Below are 18,291 nucleotides of genomic sequence, written 5' to 3' on the forward strand. Positions count from 1 at the left end.
GCCTTTGGCAAGCCCTCACTGGCTGTGTGGATGTAACCACGGCAGTACCAGGATGAGAGGAAACGGCCTCAGATTGTGCCGGGGAGGTTTAGATTGGATATTAGGAAATGATTTTTTTCACAGAATACTCTGGAGCAGGCTGCCCAGGGAAGTGTGGAGTCACCACCCCTGGAAGTGCTCAGAAAACATGGATGTGGCACCTGAGGACATTGTTTAGTGCTGAACCAGGTGGTGGGACTTGGTGTTCTTAAAGATCTTTTCCATCCTTAAGGATTCAGTGATTTCCTTCTCCTCAAAGTGGATTACACAGTTTCTTTGGAGTAAAACAATCAAATCCACTAAGCCTTTTGTTTAGTTGTATGTTCTTTCAGCAGCTGCAAACTGTGTGATAAATGGAAGTCAGCTCTCCAGAATTCCTGATGGCTTCATACTAAGTATAAGCTTCTACCAAATTACAGGAGATAAAAGGAAAACTTAAAAATATTATATATAACTAGTAGTGCATAATTGCAAATGTTTCAGATTATTCTTTTTTATGTACTGAGATGTTTTAAAATTTGTATTTAAGTGTGGTTTAAGGATGCTGTTTTGTAGAGGTCAAAGTCCTGCAGACTGAGGTAATTTAAATCTCTTTACACAGGTCCTAAAATATGCGAGACTTGCTTGTGTTGGCCGATTTATTTCTTAGGGAGATGTAGCTCTTTATAGTGATGCAATTCTACATCTTAAAATGAGTGTAAGGAACTCAAAGCAATTCTCTGGTAATAAAGTGTGTATGCTAGGGTTTGTGTAAACTTATTTAAAATTAAGTTTAAAAATACTTAGTTTATATAAATGTTTTTAAAGCTTTTGCACTTAGTCTGGGGTTTCTTTGGTTTTTTTCCAGGTTGAGTGACCCCTGTACCAGCAGATGGGATGAGAGAAGTGCATCCCGGAGATCCAGGTCTTGGTCTCATAATGGTTATGCTGATCTGAGCACTGTGAGATACTCCAGCCATCACAAGAAGCACAGGAAGGAGAAGAAGAAGGTGAAGCATAAAAAGAAATCTAAAAAGCAGAAGCATTTCAAGAAGCACAAGCAAACAAAGAAAAAGAAAACATCAGCCTCATCAGATGTAGAATCCTCTCATTCCTTCCACAGGAGGACAAAATCATCTTGTGATCGTGAGAGGAAATCTCGTTCTTCCTCATTGTCTTCCAGGCGTTCATCCAGGAGGGACTGGTCTAAATCTGATAAGGAAGACCAGAGCTTGTCTTCTTTATCAAGCAGAGGAGCTCGATCATACTACAGGTCCAGATCCAGGTCTAGATCTAAATCAAGATCTTACTCCAGAAGAAGTTCTAGATCAAGATCAGCCTCTAAATCATCGCGATCTCAAAGTAGGTCGCGGTCAAGTTCTAACCCCAGGCAGCAAAAGACTGTTCCCAATTCTCCACGGAATATTTCAGCACGGTTAAATGATACTAAGCTGACCAAGACTGCTGAGCCTGTCCGAGCAGTGATCCTGCCCAGTGACAAGGTTATCGTGCCACCAGTTGTCCCAGAAAACCTCCCTGTCATACCCTTAAGTGACAGTCCCCCACCTTCAAGGTGGAAACCTGGACAGAAACCTTGGAAGCCATCATATGAGCGAATTCAGGAGATGAAAGCTAAAACAACCCACTTAATTCCCACCCAAACTAATTACAATTTAGTGGTGGTTAAGGAGGCCAACACTTCTTCCTCCTATCGCAAGCAGGAGAGGAGCTCCGAGAGCGATCGGAGCGGTTATTCCAAAGGCCGCAGCGACAGGAGCTCGGAGAGCTGGCCCAGGTCCAGGAGCAGGTCCTCTCGAAGCCGCTCCTACTCAAGATCTTACTCAAGGTCTAGAAGCCCATCGAGCTCGAGGACAAAATCTCCTTCCTCTGGCAGGTCACCGTCCCCGAGTAAATACCGCAGTGACAGGTCAGGGTACAGCGAGTCCACATCTGACTATTCTGCCAGCGATGAGGACAGGCACAGGAGCAAAAGGAAATCCACATCCAGCGATCCCAAAGCTCGGGGCTTCAAACTGAGGCAGGAAACGAGCTCTGATAGCACTTTGCCTTACAAGCATCCAAAGGACTACGATGAATCTTCCCAAGGGTTGAAGGAGAGTGACAGTTTGTCATCCTCAGAATTGTCCTCCGACAGCGAGCACTCTGCCAAAGCCAAAGCGGTCCAAGAAAAAGAAGGCCGCTTTCTGTTAGAAGGGGATGCTGAGAAACAGGATAAAAATGGCTTAAGTTCTGAGAGAGGGGAGGAGAAAGCCAAGAGTGAGCGGGATTCTGATCACTCCAAAAAGAAAACAGCTAAGGAGAAATGCTCAGAGCAGCCCAGAGGTGGTGCAAAAACAAAACGCAAATCCTACTCAGGTAGCAAATGGGACTCGGAGTCGAACTCTGAAAGAGGAGAGGCAAAGCATAACAGGGGGGATTCCAGACCCTCCTCTGGGAAAGAAGAAGGAGAGGCCACCTCAGGGTCTGACACAGAGCTTAGTGTTTCCAAAAGGATAAAAAAACAATCCAATTCCTCAGAGGGCTTTTTGGGTTCTGACTGCACGTGGAAGACAAGCAAACAGTTGTCGTCTTCTGAGTCTGAGAGTTCTTGTTCCAGCTCAGCAGACACTCGAGGCAAGTTGAAAAAACACAAACATGGGTTGAAAAAGACTCCTAAAAAATCACATTCCAAAAAAGCAAAAGAAAAATCGAAAGGTAAAAAGGAGAAAAAACACAAAGTCCAGAAAAGAAAAGAAATGTTTCATTGGCAGCCCCCCCTTGAGTTTGGGGAAGAAGAGGATGATGAGATAAATGAAAAGCCAGTAACCAAGGATGATAAAAAAGAAAAGCAGCTTAGCAGGGACATAAAGGATAAAAAACAAGTTTATGAAAAGGATGAAATAGTCACAGATAAAATGGGAAATGGTGAAAAGTCGTGTGTGAATGAAAACCTTTTAGATAAAAACACCACATGTGGGGCCTCGCCTGATCGCAGCAACCTTAATAAAGAGCCCATTGAAACAAGCACTTCAACTGGTATTTTAAACTCAGGAATAAACGTGGCTGCCTGCAAGAGTGAGATTAAACCAGCTGAAGAAAATAACCAGAATGGGCTGGAAGATGTTATTCAGACAGATGACAACATGGAGATTTGTACTCCGGATCGTAACTCGCCGGGGAAGGTGGATGTGGATGTTTTGTCTCCTGTCATTCTCACTGCTAAACCTTTAAGTGCTGGTGTAAAAAAAGAGTTGCAAGTTGAGACCCCTGAGCAAGATCCTGTCAAACTGGGAAACAACATAAGAGACTTTGTTAATATTAAAGAAGAAAAAGAAACGGGAAGGCTAGAAAATAACTCTGCCCCTGTGTCTGGTGCTAAAGACTGTAGTTTAAAAGGTGAAATTTCTGAAAATACACCAAGCAATATGATAGACAATAAATGGAAGCCTTTGCAAGGTGTTGGTAACTTAAAACCAGCTACAATCAGTACAACCACAGAGGTTAAAAATGTAGCATCAGCACCAGAGCCTAAGCCAGCAGGTTTAAGAATTGAAATTAAAGCAAAAAATAAAGTAAGGCCTGGGTCTCTCTTTGATGAAGTGAGGAAAACAGCCCGGCTAAATCGTCGGCCAAGGAACCAAGAAAGTTCCAGTGAGGAGGAATCTCCCAGCAGAGATGACAACAGCCCTTCCAGGAGTCTCAGCAGGTCACGAAGTAAATCTGAGTCTAAATCCAGACACAGAACAAGGTCCATATCCTACAGTCACTCGAGAAGTCGATCCCGAAGTTCTACATATTCATATAGGTGAGAAGCATGCGCTGCTCCCGCAGCCAGCCCTGGCAAATGGAATGTTCTTGTAATTTCAAGGAATGCTATTCAGGTTGTGTGTTTTGTTTTTTAACAGTCCTGTGTTATAGAACCACAGAGTGGTTTGGGTTGGAAGGGACCTTAAAGACCATCCATGGGCAGGGACACCTTCCATTATCCCAGGCTGCTCCAAGTCCCATCCAACCTGGCCTTGGACACTTCCAGGAATCCAGGGGCAGCCACACTTCTCTGGGCACCCTGTGTCAGTGTGAAGTGACCTCCTTGTCCTGTCCCTTCATCCCTTGTCTCAAGTCCCTCCCCAGCTTTTCTGGAGCCCCTTCTGGCCCTGGCAGGGGCTCTGAGCTCTCCATGGAGCCTTCTCCTCTCGAGGTGAACATTCCCAGCTCTCCCAGCCTGGCTCCAAAGCAGAGAGGCTCTGGCCTTTGGACTAACTCAGTGGCCATATCGTTTAGCAAGTATGGAATAAATATTTACTAGAATGCTAAAGATTTATAACTTCTTCTGGTTCCCATTTTCTGCTGCTCTTCTCCTCAGCTGTGTTCTCTCTTGGTGTCCTTGGTTGTAGATCCAGGAGGACCTACTCGAGGAGCCGGAGCCGGGGCTGGTACAGCCGAGATCGCTCCAGGAGCCGGAGTAGTTCCTACCACAGTTACAAGAGCCGTAGGTGAGTTCACCCAGCTGGAAACGGTGCCAAACATGTTCTCCTCCTCTTTTTCCCCCTCTCCCCCTGCCCTCTTCAGCACTTTTGCTTTCTATTGACTAAAAACCCCTCTGTGGTTTTGATTTTGTCAGTCGGAGCTACAGCAGGAGCCGATCCAGGAGCAGTTCCTATGGGCACCACAGTCGATCCAGGTATGGATTTGATGCTTTATGCAGGCTGCCCTAGAGCAGAGACTGGACAGAGCTAAAGAATAAAGCAGGGATTTATTAAAAGCCTCAATGGATCCACCTTGGGCAGCACCAGAGCCAGCCAGGGCTGCACCCAAGATGAACCAAAATGGCCCCAAAATGCCCGGCCGGGCACGGGGTCTCTCCCTGGGATCAGCTCTGCTCCATTTGCACCTTGCAGTTCATTGTCCCATCCCAGCTTCAGCCCCTGCAGTCCCACCCTGCTTGTTTTTCTCTCTCCAGCCCACGGGGTTTGTGCTCCTGGCCTGAGATTTGGCTCATTTATCCTTGGTGCCCAGCTGGAGCAGGAATTGTTTTGTCTCCATGCCCTGATATGAAGTCCAGACCCACACACTAAATCTAAAAAAATATAAAAGCTAAAACCTGAGGCATCAGATTGTCCTTTTATACAAACTCTTGCAAGAAATGTGCTGCCCATCAAATCATCTTAGTATAAGTATACTTTTATTTGCATTTCTTTAAAATAGACTTTATTATATAATTCATGTATATGAAACTATTACATATCACACTATGTTATTATACATACTGTGATACAAATGCATATCTAAATACATATTTATTTATAAAAATACTTTGTAAGATCACTTTTATCTCACTGAATACCAGAATGGTTTGGGTTAGACAGGACCTTAAAGATGATCCAACCCCCTGCCATGGGCAGGGGCACCTTCCCCTAGACCAGGCTGCTCCAGGCCCCATCCAGCCTGGCCTTGGACACTTCCAGGGGTCTGTAGTGCTTAAAACTATTATTATAATATCATGATGGCAACTTGAATCAAAGCAAAAGGAACACAAGACACTTTCAAAAGCTAAAAATAACCAAACCATCCTGGCATTACAGTTGTAGGTAATGCTCTAAGTAGTAGTGAACACATTTGCTTTTTTATTTTAAATAATAATGAGTTATAAATGGAATTGCTTGGCTTGCTTTCAGAAATATCAGCAAAGAAGAATTTTACTAGGAAAAAAAGGGACAGTACAAAGCTTTTGAAGGCTTACTATGTCTTTCCTAATAAAATTTGAGATTTCTACTGATACTTTGAAGATTGTTAACCTTCATAAAGTGTAGAATTGTTTGCCACATCCTTGACAGTAATTTCTGTACATCCCTCATATCTCTATATAAATATCCTTTAAACCAGCATTTAAAACAGCATTTTAGACCAGAAATTGTGAATTCAGTATTACTTTTTTGCCCCCTTTAAAGCAGGTCCTACACCTATGACAGTTACTACAGCAGGAGTCGGAGCAGGAGCAAGAGGAGCGACAGCTACCGGAGATCTCGGAGCTACGACCGGAGATCCAGGTGGGTCTGACCCTGCTTGGCTGCACAAGGCTTTGCTGAACACAAACAGAGGGTGCTTAACAAGGCCAGAGTGCTGCTTTTTTCCCATAAGAATAAGAAATAGGCTCATCAAAAGTAATAATTCAGACCAAATTCTAATTAAAATCAGAGTGTGCGTGTGAGCGAGGAAGTCGGAAGTTCTGACATTCCAAATAGGAGGATGGAGAAGCAGCCAGGATAGGGAGTAGTTGATTTTCAGTTCATTGTATCCATGCATTCAAAATTAGCACCTTTTCCCAGGGAAATTATGAAGTCCCCATCCCTGGAAGTGTTAAAAACTTGTGGCAATGGCATTGAGGACATGGTTTAATAGTGAAAACAGAGGGGCTGGGTTTGCTCGGTGATCTCAGAGGTCTTTGCCAACCTTCATGATTCTATGATTTGATTTATTATATTTTTAAAATAATATCAAGGTTTTTTTTAAACCCACATAGCTCACAAGATTTAACTCAAGTGCTCTCTTATGGATTAAAAGCTGCCTGGTATGCAAAGAATTCCACTGTCTAGTAAATTCTTTTTGGTTGTGCTGCAGAAGTGGATCTAAAACAATCTGGAAAGGAAATTAAAAATTTTGCTGCAATCCAGATTTAATTTTTAACTTAGTAGAATGTATTTTTAAAGAATATTTTTGCCTGCAAATCTGCTGAGTTTAGAATGTATTTTTTTCTCCTCAGTCCAGAGGATTTATATAAGTGAGCACATTTCACAGAGATCAGAGATATGGAGAGTTGTAGGTACATTTAATATCACTGATGATTTGTTTTATACCTTTAAATATGCCCCCTATTAGTAATAAATCAGGTTTCTAAGACTACTGTACATTTTCATCCTTTCTTCATATAATTTTTTTTCACAGCTTTATACTGAATCTTAATGGACTTTGCTCTCACCCATTTGCACAAGACAACTTTCATCTTGTGTTGGAGGGAAAATTAATAAGATTTAATGATGAATGTGGAAATAAACTTAAAAACCATTGCTTTATTATGTTGAGGAGCTTCAGTGTGGGGTTTGGAAATGCTCACCTTTCACTTAGAAAGCTTCCCTTACAGGCAGGGGGCTGGAAAATCTCTGAAAGCTTGTTCTGTGTAATTTGAACGTGTCCTGTGGCTTGTCTGAAACCATCTGGGCTCTGTGTTGACATTTGGCCAGGTGCTGAGCTTGGAATTTGTCTGGAGGAGCCAAAACATTTTAAATACAATTTCCACACTGCAGACATACAAACACACCTCTGTTGTGGTTATGGGGCCTAAGTTTTAAGACCCTCCTTCAAACAAGAAAATAAAATTTATAAATCAAGAATTTGTGAAATTATCCTAGTTGAGAAATGCTTGCAGTGTAAAATTCCACTTGTTAGAATACACTTCTCACTCAGCTCAATTAGCTTTTATAAAAACATTAATTTGGATGTTTTTTAGCTGTAACAGAGAAAGCAAGAAGTTACAAACAGACTTGAGTTATACAGAGTTTTCATCATATGAATTTCATTATTATTTCCATTTTGAGTATCCTTTAATGAATCCTTTACTTAAAAGAAATGCAATCCTGTAAAAGACCGGTGTGTTTTCTTATCTGTGACTATTTTTTGACGTGATGAAATTTTAAATTGAAGCTCAGACTGCAGCTTTGGGGCATTTAAATCTTTTTTTCTCCCTGCAGGTCCTACGGCTCTGACAGCGACAGCGATCGCAGCTACTCCAACCACAGGAGCCCCAGTGAGAGCAGCAGATACAGCTGAGAATGTTCCTTTGAGGATGGAAACTCTGTTCCAGAATTTTTTCAGTGTTATATTCAAAAAAACTCTTCTGACAGTGTCACAAGTGAAGGTTGTTTGCTGAATTAGCTGAAACTTTCCCATTTAACAGTGAACTCAACTCTGCTTACAGAGAGAAGGACTGAGCTCGATAGCTGATATTATTTTTTATTTTTTTTTATGTCAAATGCAACTTTTACAAAATAATAATAAAAAACCCCAGTTTGGTTTCCTTGAATCAGCTTTTCCAAGCCATGTATCACACTTAGGTGAATTGCTGCTGCCACTTTTTGGGTGCAGCAGTCAGGACTGTCTTCAAGTCTGTTTATAAACACCTTAGAAAAGATGTGCTAGCAACTATTAAACTGTGAAGTCAATTTCTTAAAAAGGCTGCCATTTCTAGTTGATGAAAATGCTTTTTTATTGCTGGAAGCTGTTTCCATTCTGTCTTGATTGTTGATTATTGCATTCTGTACAGGATATAGATGAGGAAAACAAAGCCTGCCACTCTGTCTTAATCCCTCCTGAACTGTGGTGTTCTGGAATTCTGCTGGAAAAGGTGAGCTGATGCCCAGTGGGAATTGTCAAACTGACAAGCACTGAGCAAAAATGTGATGAATGAGTTTGGAGCTTAATATCCAACCTGTCTAAACTTTTTATGTTTAAAAGAGAAATTTTGTGATCAACAGCAATGTCCTTCAGAGACTAAAAATGTGTTTCCAAACACTTCCTGACTTTGATTTTCAGTTCCTATTACAGTGCTTGGCATCCTTCAACACATTTTGAATGTTGTAAACCATGAGTGTGTCATGAGTTTGTCCAAAGCACTCTTTCAAACACTGACATGATGACAATTTTTCAAGAAAACCAGCCATAAATGTTCCTTTATAAAAGCTCTGTATCCCATTCACCATAGGGAATATCAGATATTGCAGATATTGAACTATATCTTGTTAAAGCAAGACTACAGAAATACTGAGATGCCTCATAAAAAGCATGAACAATACTTTTAAAGTAAAGTTTAGTACCAAAAATTACACTTAAATTACAGGCAAATGGCTTGCAAAAAAAAAAAAAAATAGATTGAAGCTGAAGTCCACTGAGTAATTCTTACAATATTCTGATTCAGTTGATTTAAAATAATCTGTAAACTTTCTGGGGGGGGTTTAGAAAGTTGTGTTCTGAGAACCAGATTTTTTAATGGCATAATGTAATCTGAAAATTGGAGTCTGTAGTGACAAAACCAACATGGTTTGGTTAGAGCTAATGAGCACTGTTCTACCATAACAGTTTCCATTACTGACTTTCTGTGATATCTGGAGATGCTTTCATTTGCTCATTTTCAAATATTGGAAATTCTTTTTCTTAATCTCATCAGGACCCAGTAGCTTTGAAAATTAAAAGCAGTAATTTGTCGCTGAAGCATCAATTCCTTCTCTCTTTGATTGAATTAAGCTCCCCAAAATTTGATGATCCTTTTTTTTTTGTACACTTATGAAAAGCAAGTTCAAAGGGAGATGGTGATGATTCCTTCCATTTCTGTCCACCCACAGCACATTCCTGATATTGAATTGGCCATGGAGGTTTTTGACTTTTGTAGAAGTACCCAAAACTCTGCTCTTACCCCTTTCCTACACTTACGAGTTTAGTGACAAAGTGTTTGCATGCAACCTTTCCACCCTTTGTCAAACTTCTGATGCTTTTTAGCATTAAATGCATTTAATACCCAAGTCAGGGTACATTGACAAACATGTTTCTTACAGCAGCAGCCATCTCAGAGTCCTGAACAAATATTTCAATGATATTTGTTGTATTTTGTCATTTTCAGTACAGCTGTATCTTTTTTCCCTTTCTAAGAAAATAGAACTAGAGGGTTCATGGTATCACAAAATATACAAATATAACCATTACTCTTCGATACCTATTAGTGAAAATATTACTTCAGGATCAGATTTTTACCATATTTCAAATTTGATTTGACTTTTTAAGACCAGGAAAAGGTAGTAAGAAATGTAAGAAACAATTAATTGTAGTTATCAAAAATTACTGCACTGTCACTAAGTCTTTCATATCTTTAGTCAGAGGTTTAGAAAGAAATTCTATCAGGTAGAGAATGGCTGGGGAGGGGCTGAGGGAAGGGCTGGGGGTATTTTTACTTAGTGAAATCTGTTAAATTGTGCTTCAGATGGAAAAACGTCCCCCTGAGCTGGTTTTCTAACGCTGCTCTATGTTTTTGCAATTTTGTTATTCCAAAGTAGTTGCTGTTTGTAAAATAAACTTTTGTACATATCTGCAAATGCTGTTTTCTCTACATATGGAGAAATCTGTGGTGCTACTTGAAGGAAACAGGCAGGAAAATTAAAAATATACTTTCAGAATCCACTTTTGTTCCTTGCAAGACTCAGACCCAACTTGCTTTTCCTTTTCTTGACCTACATAGGGGAGCTATTCCTCAGCAGGACTCTGGGTTTACATAATAGTCATTGGGGGAACAAATATTTTGAAATTTCCAAGTGATTTGAGGTCTCACCATTTCCTCAAGATCTATAAAAGGTTCCTCTCCTTGGTGAAAAGAAACACTTAACAGATCTGCACGGAAATCTGGGAATGGGCTGAGCTTATCCACTCTGCTGGATCTCCTTTCCCAAATGCACATTCCCAGACCATTCCCTCAGCATATTGGAACTGTGCTGTTAGCTCAGGGCAGCAGATGTAGTGGCTTGCAGGCTGCTCCATTAGGCTTTCAGACCTTCTGTTCCACAGAAACTGGATTTCAGTGGAAGTACTGCCTTTGGCATGAGGTCAGGAGGATGAGGGGAGGTGGCTCCTTGGTGTTGGCCAAGGTCTTCAGAGTGATCTGGATAACCTGGCACTGCCTGACCTTGCAGGGGGAGTGGCACCACCACAGAGCAGATGAAATAGTGAGTGTTCGACAAGCTCTTGTGTCACAGGGCAGCTTAAACCAGCTTGTCATGGGGTGACTTGGTTGGAAGGGACCTTAAAAGGGCCCTTAAAGGCTGTCCAGTGCCACCCCTGCCATGGGCAGGGACACATTCTACTGTCCCAGGTTGCTCCAGGCCCCATCCAGCCTGGCCTTGCACACTGCCAGGATCCAGGGGCAGCCACAGCTCCTCTGGAAGACCTGTGCTATTGAAGAGAAAATTCGGAATCCATTCCCATTGTCTCATCTAACCCAGTTCTCTTTCAGTTTGAAGCCATTCCCTGTGTCCTGTCCCTCCATCCCTTGTACTCTCCAGCTCTCCAGGAGCCCCTGTAGGCACTGGAGGGGGCTCTGAGCTCTCCCTGGAGCCTTCTCCTCTCCAGGGGAACATTCCCAGCTCTCCCAGCCTGGCTCCAGCCCTTGGAACATCCTCGTGGCCTCCTGTGGACCCCACAGCACTGCAGGGTGGGGTGAGGGGGCAGAATCCCCTCCCCAGCAGGGTGTTGGAAGTAGCCACCAGCCTTTCTTTCAAGAACACAATGTTTTTGATGCTGCCAGAGCAGTGTTCCCTGCAGGAGTCAATCCTGGGGATCCCAGGGCTGCTCTCAGGTGCTGCTGCTGTGGAGGTCACGCTGTCACCTTGAGCTGGCTGTGGAGGCAGGGCTGGAGCAGTGCTGGGTAAAAATAGAGTGGTGACACCCAGGCACGGACTGCTCAGGATTGAAACAGGTCTGAAATCCTGCAATGAAGTGAAATTAGTGCTCAATTAGGAGTCATTTCATTTAAAAAAAGAGAAAAAAAAAAGGTTCTAAGCAAGGTTTGGTGGGCAGGTCTGGGGTTATTCTGGGAATGGTTTATCCACAGGATATTGTGGAGTGGCTCTGTCTCCAATTGCAGGTGAGTGCCTTGTCTCAAATAAGACAACATTAAATGACCCATCTTCCTCTCCAACAACTACTTATAAATCATAGATTTACAAAGCCACAGCATAAACACACTTCCCCTGCACTCTCTGTGCCAAGAGATTCCCTTCCCTCTCTGTCACTTCCAAACAAGGGCTATTTGTCCTTGAACTCGAAGGGAAGGAGCATTCCCTGTGCTCTTCCCGAGGATCCCTGGGTCTGTGGCAGTGGATTAAATTTCTGTTCTGGCTTTGTGTGGTTCCTGATGATCCCACTCAGAGCAGAGCACCGTGTTTGGATGACCTTGGGCTGCACCCTGGAATCCCATCTGCTGTCATTCCCAAAGGGAACACTGCCTGGGATTTAAATCAGGAGGAAACCAAGCTCTGCATGCCCCACCCCTGCTTCACATCCACGTACAGAATGCTTTTTTAGGTGGCGGTGAAACAGGAATGATTTTCCACCTGGTACATTAAAACTGCTTACAAATCATCTGAACAATTAAAGGGACCCAGGCCTGAATTTCATCATATCCATGGAATCCCTGGGAAGTGGAGGGGATTGCATGAGTGGAATCAGAGGGCCTGTGGCAGGTTTGGGGAGGGTTTTTAATGAAGGTAATAAATTTGTGGGTTTGTGTTCTGCAAGGATGCTCCTTCTTCAGGCTTTGAAGCTGTATTCATTTCTTCTCCTTCTGTATAAGGAACTGGTGGTTGCATTCGTTGTTGCATATAATTAGAATTGGAGGTGGATGCACAAAGAAGGGATTTGCATTAATTTGGGATTAACTGATATTTCTGCTGCGTATCTGTCTGTGGTGTTGTGTGTTTTTACAAATTTTATTGTTTCCATTACAAAAGATAGCTATTCTCTGATAGTTAGAGAAATGGCTTGATCCTTTGTACCCCCATTTCATCCCCTCAGAATGCTTTCCTCCTAAGTTGTTTACTCCCTACTTTTCCCACCACTTGGCTGTCCCTCAAGATGACAATGCCCCAGTCCCTCCCCTCATGTCCTTAAATGTCCATGTCAGTCCCAGCTGTGCTGCCCACCTTCCCTGTCAGTCACTATAACCATCCCTATCTTCTTCCAGAAAGTTCTGTGTCACTCTGTCCCCTACTTAGCAGATGATTTGTTCCTGGGGCTTCTTCTCTCCTGTGTGTGGTCCCTATTGGTTCTGTTGGGTGCTCTACTCCTCCCCTTGCTTTCCCCTAATGGTTGCTTTGTGTTTCCACCCCTTACACCCACTGCCTTTATAAGAGCTGTGCAAAGCCAGGGCGCTGGGAATATTTGTGTCTCTGATCTGGGGTGCCCTGACCCCAGGGCAGCACTGACTCTGACCCTCACTCATGGAGAAAGTTTCCCAGACTTCAAGATAGACTGGAAGCCACAAAAGTGTGCAATAGATTACAGAGAGCAGTGTGGGTGTGTCACTGGGTGAGAAATTGAGGGTTTGGGGTTTTTAGTGTGCTGTGGATGGCAGCAGGATGGAGGGCACAGGGTGTCATCCTGGGTTTCTACCTCATGCTTCTTCTTCCTCCTTCTCCATGGGTTTGGGTGGCATTTTGTAATTGGGCAGAAAAGTCTGCACTGGGGCTCTGTGGGATCAGTTATTGGGTTAAAAGGGAAAATAATCCAGGTGTCAGTTCTTCATTGGACAGTTCAGTCTTAAAAGGCCTTGGAACAAGAGATTGTTGGGCATTTTGTGCCTTCTAATGAAAAGCTGCTGAACTCCCAGCAGTGAGACTGTTTCACTGATCAGAAATAATAAACACCCGAGTGTGAACATGAACTGCTGTCTCAAGTGCCTTCAGTCCAGACCCAGGGAAACCCAGAACTGGAACCACCACAAGGGCTGTCCCCGGACCCTTTTCCCTTGGCACTTGTCCCTGGTTCCACTGAGGAATAAAGTCTCCTTGGTATCCACAGGAGTGTCTTCTGCCTTGTTCCTTTGTCTTGAATCCTCGTAGCCTGTACCTGCCAGCATCACCCACACCGTAGCACTCAGCACTACCTGGGTGGGCTCTGTGAGAGCCTGGGAGTGGCCACTCTGGTGGCACCCTCCAGTCACACAAGGAATTACAGAATATCAAGATTGGAAGAAACCTTCAAGGCCATCGAGTCCAACCCAGCCCCAACCCCTCAACTCAGCCCTGGCCCCCAGTACCACATCCAGGCTTTGTTAAACACACCCAGGAATGGGGACTGCACCACCTCCCTGGGCAGCCATTCCAGAACTTTATCACTCTTCCTGTGAAAAACTTTTCCCTGATATCCAGCCTGTATTTGACTTGGTGCAGCTGGAGGCTGTGTGCTCTGGTTGTGTCAGTGCTGCTGGAGAAAGAGCCCAGCCCAGCTGACTACTTTTGTATTTGCAGGGTGCCCCCAGACGATGTAAGGCGAGAGTGATGGATCTGACTCCATGTTCTCAGAAAGCTAATTTATTATTTTATGATACTATATTATATTAAAGAATGCAATATCAAACTATTCTAAAGAATACAGAAAGGATGCAGACAGAAGGCTAAAAAGATAATAATGAAAACTCCTGACTCTCTCCAGAGTCCTGACACAGCCTGGCCCTGTTTGGCCAAAGAGTGAAAACAACTCCCAGCAGAATGCAATGGAACAATCACCTGTGGGTGAACAATCCCCAAACACATTCCCCATGAGCACAACACAGGAGAAGCAAATGAGATAAGAATTGTTTTCCTTTTCTCTGAGGCTTCTCAGCTTTCCAGGAGAAAAATTCTGGGCGAAGGGATTTTTCCAGAAAATAGGAATGTGGCAGACAACAACTACCCTTCAGGAAATTGTAGAGAGTGATAAGGTCAGCAAGCTGCTCGCTGGTGTCCCATCGCTCCTGTGACAGCAGTGCCAGCCTCATCTGTCCTTGCAAGAATGGGGTGCAGCCCAGGGAAAGTGATGTCCTTATCCCAGGGACTCTCTGAGTTTGCATCTGGAATTCCGTCTGCAATGTTCGACCCCTCACTATAAGAAACATTGAAGGGCTGGAGCATGGCCAGGGAAAGGAACAGGGCTGGGAAGGGTCTGGAGCACCAGGAGGGGCTGAGGGAGCTGGGCAGGGGCTCAGCCTGGAGCAAAGGGGGATCAGGAGGGCCCTTGTGGCTCTGCACAGCTCCTGCCAGGAGGGGACAGCCAAGGGGGCTGTGCTCCAGGGAACAGGGACAGGAGCTGTGTAAGAGGAGGAGCTGTCTCAGGCTGGGCCAGGGCAGGTTTGGATTTGATAGCAGAAAAAATTTCTTAATGGAAAGGGTGGTCAGGCATTGGAGGAGGCTGCTCAGAGCAGTGGTGGAATCCCCATCCCTGGAAGCACTCAAAAAATGTGTGGATGTGGCACTTGGGGACAGGGTTTGTGGGGAGCAGTGTTGGGGTAATGGTTGGATTTGATTTTGGAGCTGTTTTCCAACGTTAAGGATTTTGTGATTCTGGCAAGGAGAGTTCTGAGCTCAACACAGCTTGTGAACACTTGTAGCTCCCACTCTGCCATTATGTCCCAGTCCTGGCCTCAGGCTGCAAAATTCCTTAATTAATTCCTGCAGACAGGAATGGGTGTCCTCCCTGTTGGGGTTTTTTTTTTCTTCCAGTTCATGGTGCACCCTGTGAGGGAGGATGGGGAAGGTTCTTCCCCTCTCCTTGGTGCCTTGACCACCCACTTGGGCAAGATCCACATAATTTTACCCCAGTGAATTTTGGCAAATGAAAATGATGCCTCAGGTTTAGCTTTTATATTTTCACATTCTGTGCTGCTTTAGTGTGTGGGTCTGGGCTCACATCAGGGGATGGTGAGCTCTGTGCACAGAGCAGGGAGACAAAACAATTCCTGCTCCAGCTGGGCACCAAGGACAAATGAGCCAAATCTCAGGCCAGGAGCACAAACCCCGTGGGCTGGAGAGAGAAAAACAAGCAGGGTGGGACTGCAGGGGCTGAAGCTGGGATGGGACAATGAACTGCAAGGTGCAAATGGAGCAGAACTGATCCCAGGGAGAGACCCCGTGCCCGGCCGGGCATTTTGGGGCCATTTTGGGTCATCTTGGGTGCAGCCCTGGCTGGGCTCTGGTGCTGCCCAAGGTGCATCCATGGAGGAGATCCTTTGGATAAATCCCTGCTTTATTCTTTAGCTCTGTCCAGCCTCTGCTCCAGGGCAGCCTGCACAAGGCATCGCTGTCCATGTCCTTGGTGCCCAGCTGGAGCAGGAATTGTTTTGTCTCCCTGCTCTGTGCACAGAGCTCACCATCCCCTGATTTGAAGCCCAGAACTACACACTAAAGCAGCACAGAGTCTGAAAATAATAAAAACTAAAACCTGAGGCATCAACAGGACGAGGGGAATGGCTTCAAACTGAGAGAGAATAGGTTTTTATGGGATATTAGGAATAAAGTCTTGGCTGTGAGGGTGATGAGGCCCTGGAAGAAGTTTCCCAGAGCAGCTGTGGCTGCCCCTGGATCCCTGGCAGTGCCAAGGCCAGGCTAGATGGGGCTTGGAGCAGCCTGGGATGGTGGAAGGTGTCCTTGCCCATGGCATGGGTGGGACTGGATGATCTTTTAGGTCCCTTCCAACCCAAACCATTCTGTGTTGGAATGTGATGATTTTAGGGAACACATTAGAAATTTCATGTTCCATGCAGACCTACACGTCCTCCACCTCTGCCTAAAAAGGAATCACCCTCAGCCCATGGGCTCTAGGCTTGGGCCTTACCTCTCCCTTCTTCAGAGATCAGATCTTGCCCTTGTGACAAACAATTGTTCATTTTAGAAATGAAAAAATGTAAGAAAAAGCCCAAGAGGGAGGGAGGATGTCGAGGACTCGATGTTCTCATCTGTGGGAAGCAGGTGAGCAGGAGCCCTTGCAGAGACTTTGAGGTGCATTTTGGTTTCTCTGTGCCACCAAAGCCACTGGAAATCATCTGGGACAATTCTCTGCTCCTGAGAGTTCACAGGTTGCTGTGAAGATGTGATTCCTTTCTGGGCTTGGCAGGTTGGTTATTACAGAAGTGAGAGCTGTCTAAGGAAAATGTGGTCAGCAGTGCAGAATCTGGGAACATGAGCTCACATCATCTCCAGCCCAGGCTGCCTGGTCGTGTCTCTGGTGTGATTTTTGATTTCAGGAATGTAGCAGTACACCTCTCTTCTATTAAACCAGGAGGGAAAACAAAGCAAAAAAAAAAAAAAAATCTGTTTTATCAAAACTGCTGTCTGCAACAAAACCCATACACTGATGGAGAAATGCAGCTTTAGCCATGGATTTCCTGCTGACTTTCTGCAGGAAGCTGCATAGATTCCATGCTCATCTTTCATTTCCATGAATAGCTCTGAGCTGACACCTTTCACGAGGAGTTTGTGCCAGAGAACATGGCAAAAAGGGGCCTTTTCAGCTCTGCACAGTTTCCTCCTTTGCAGAGTCAGGATCAACTCCAGCTGTATAAATCACAGCCCTTCTTATCCAACCAATCCACAAAAAAATTTTCAGGGCTGATATTGAGCAGTTGGATTGCCAAAACCAAAATTGCCTGAACTATGCACTGCTATGCACTCAAAAAAATCTAAAAAACAAACCAAGACAAAATCTCCAACTTTGTTGTTCTTGTTGTTGTTGTCTAAATCAAAGCTCCTTTTCTGTTGCATAAGCCCATCACTGCTGGTCACAGGGAGGAAGAGAACATCCTATTTCCTTCTAAGAAAACCAGACAATCTCAGAATGGTTTGGGTTGGAAGGGACCCTAAAGTTCATCCCATTCCCCCCCTGCCATGGCAGGGACACTTCCACTGTCCCAGGCTGCTCCAAGCTCTGTCCAACCTGACCTTGGGCACTCCCAGGGATCCAGGGGCAGCCACAGCTTCTCTGGGAATTCTATTCCAGCCCCTCAGCACCCTCACAGGGAAGAATTCCTTGCCAGGATCCCATCTAACCCTGCCCTCTGGCAGTGGGAATCCATTCCCCCTTGTCCTGTCACTCCAGGCCCCTGTAAATATTTAAATAGAAGGGAACAGACTGCCTTAAATATTTGTAAAAGCTCTAAGGTAGCAAGGTAGCTCTTGCCCAAACCTGGTCTTCTCTGCAATACATAACTCCAAGTCCTCTGATTATTTTGGGGGAGCTTGAGGGGTTTTTGGAGTTTGGGTGAGTTTGTTTGCATTTCTTTTTCCAGCTTCTGGGATTGATCAACCCCTGGTTTCCACCACGAGCCCGCAGCCTCTGCAAATCCCCAAATCTATGCAGACAACCCACTCCTGGTGAGGATCCATGGATCCACAGGGGTGTAAATCAGCTCTCCCCGTGTCCTGCAGACAATATTCACCTGCCCTCCCCTGTGGTTTGCTGCCTGTCCCTCCGAACAAGGAGGGCTGCCCATCCCAGGCAGGGCTGTGACATCTCTCCCTGATCCCTGCTCCCCCGTTCCCTCCCCAGCAGCCCAGCTCCTCTTACACAAGCAGCATTTTCCCTTTGTTTCTCCTAAATTGCAGACTGGTTTGTTTTTTCCCCAGTCTCATTCCCTGCTGCATCCAGCTTGTTTTGGAGTCCCAGCCCATCCTCCAGAGCGCTCCCAGTCCCTCCCGCCTCGCTGTCATT

At 44.7% G+C, this 18,291-nt stretch overlaps 1 protein-coding gene across 9 annotated transcripts in view; it reads left to right on the forward strand.

Moving 5' to 3' along the window:
- The window catches only part of NKTR (natural killer cell triggering receptor), a 37,807-nt gene extending 27,846 nt beyond the window's left edge, over positions 1 to 9,961 (forward strand). For 7 of the 9 annotated variants that reach the window (XM_084216116.1, XM_084216117.1, XM_084216119.1 and 4 more), the window contains 5 exons: positions 887 to 3,823; positions 4,413 to 4,511; positions 4,640 to 4,699; positions 5,967 to 6,065; positions 7,764 to 9,961. In XM_084216116.1, the coding sequence (XP_084072242.1) occupies positions 887 to 3,823; positions 4,413 to 4,511; positions 4,640 to 4,699; positions 5,967 to 6,065; positions 7,764 to 7,842 (3,274 nt within the window). In that variant the 3' untranslated portion in view covers positions 7,843 to 9,961. The remainder of the gene's footprint in view (positions 1 to 886; positions 3,824 to 4,412; positions 4,512 to 4,639; positions 4,700 to 5,966; positions 6,066 to 7,763) is intronic. The other 2 variants (XM_084216118.1, XM_084216124.1) reach the window with 1 other exon arrangement.
- The last annotated feature ends 8,330 nt before the right edge of the window (positions 9,962 to 18,291 follow it).

This window comes from Fringilla coelebs (assembly GCF_963513975.1).
Source record: "Fringilla coelebs genome assembly, chromosome: 1".
Taxonomy (NCBI): Eukaryota; Metazoa; Chordata; class Aves; order Passeriformes; family Fringillidae; genus Fringilla; species Fringilla coelebs.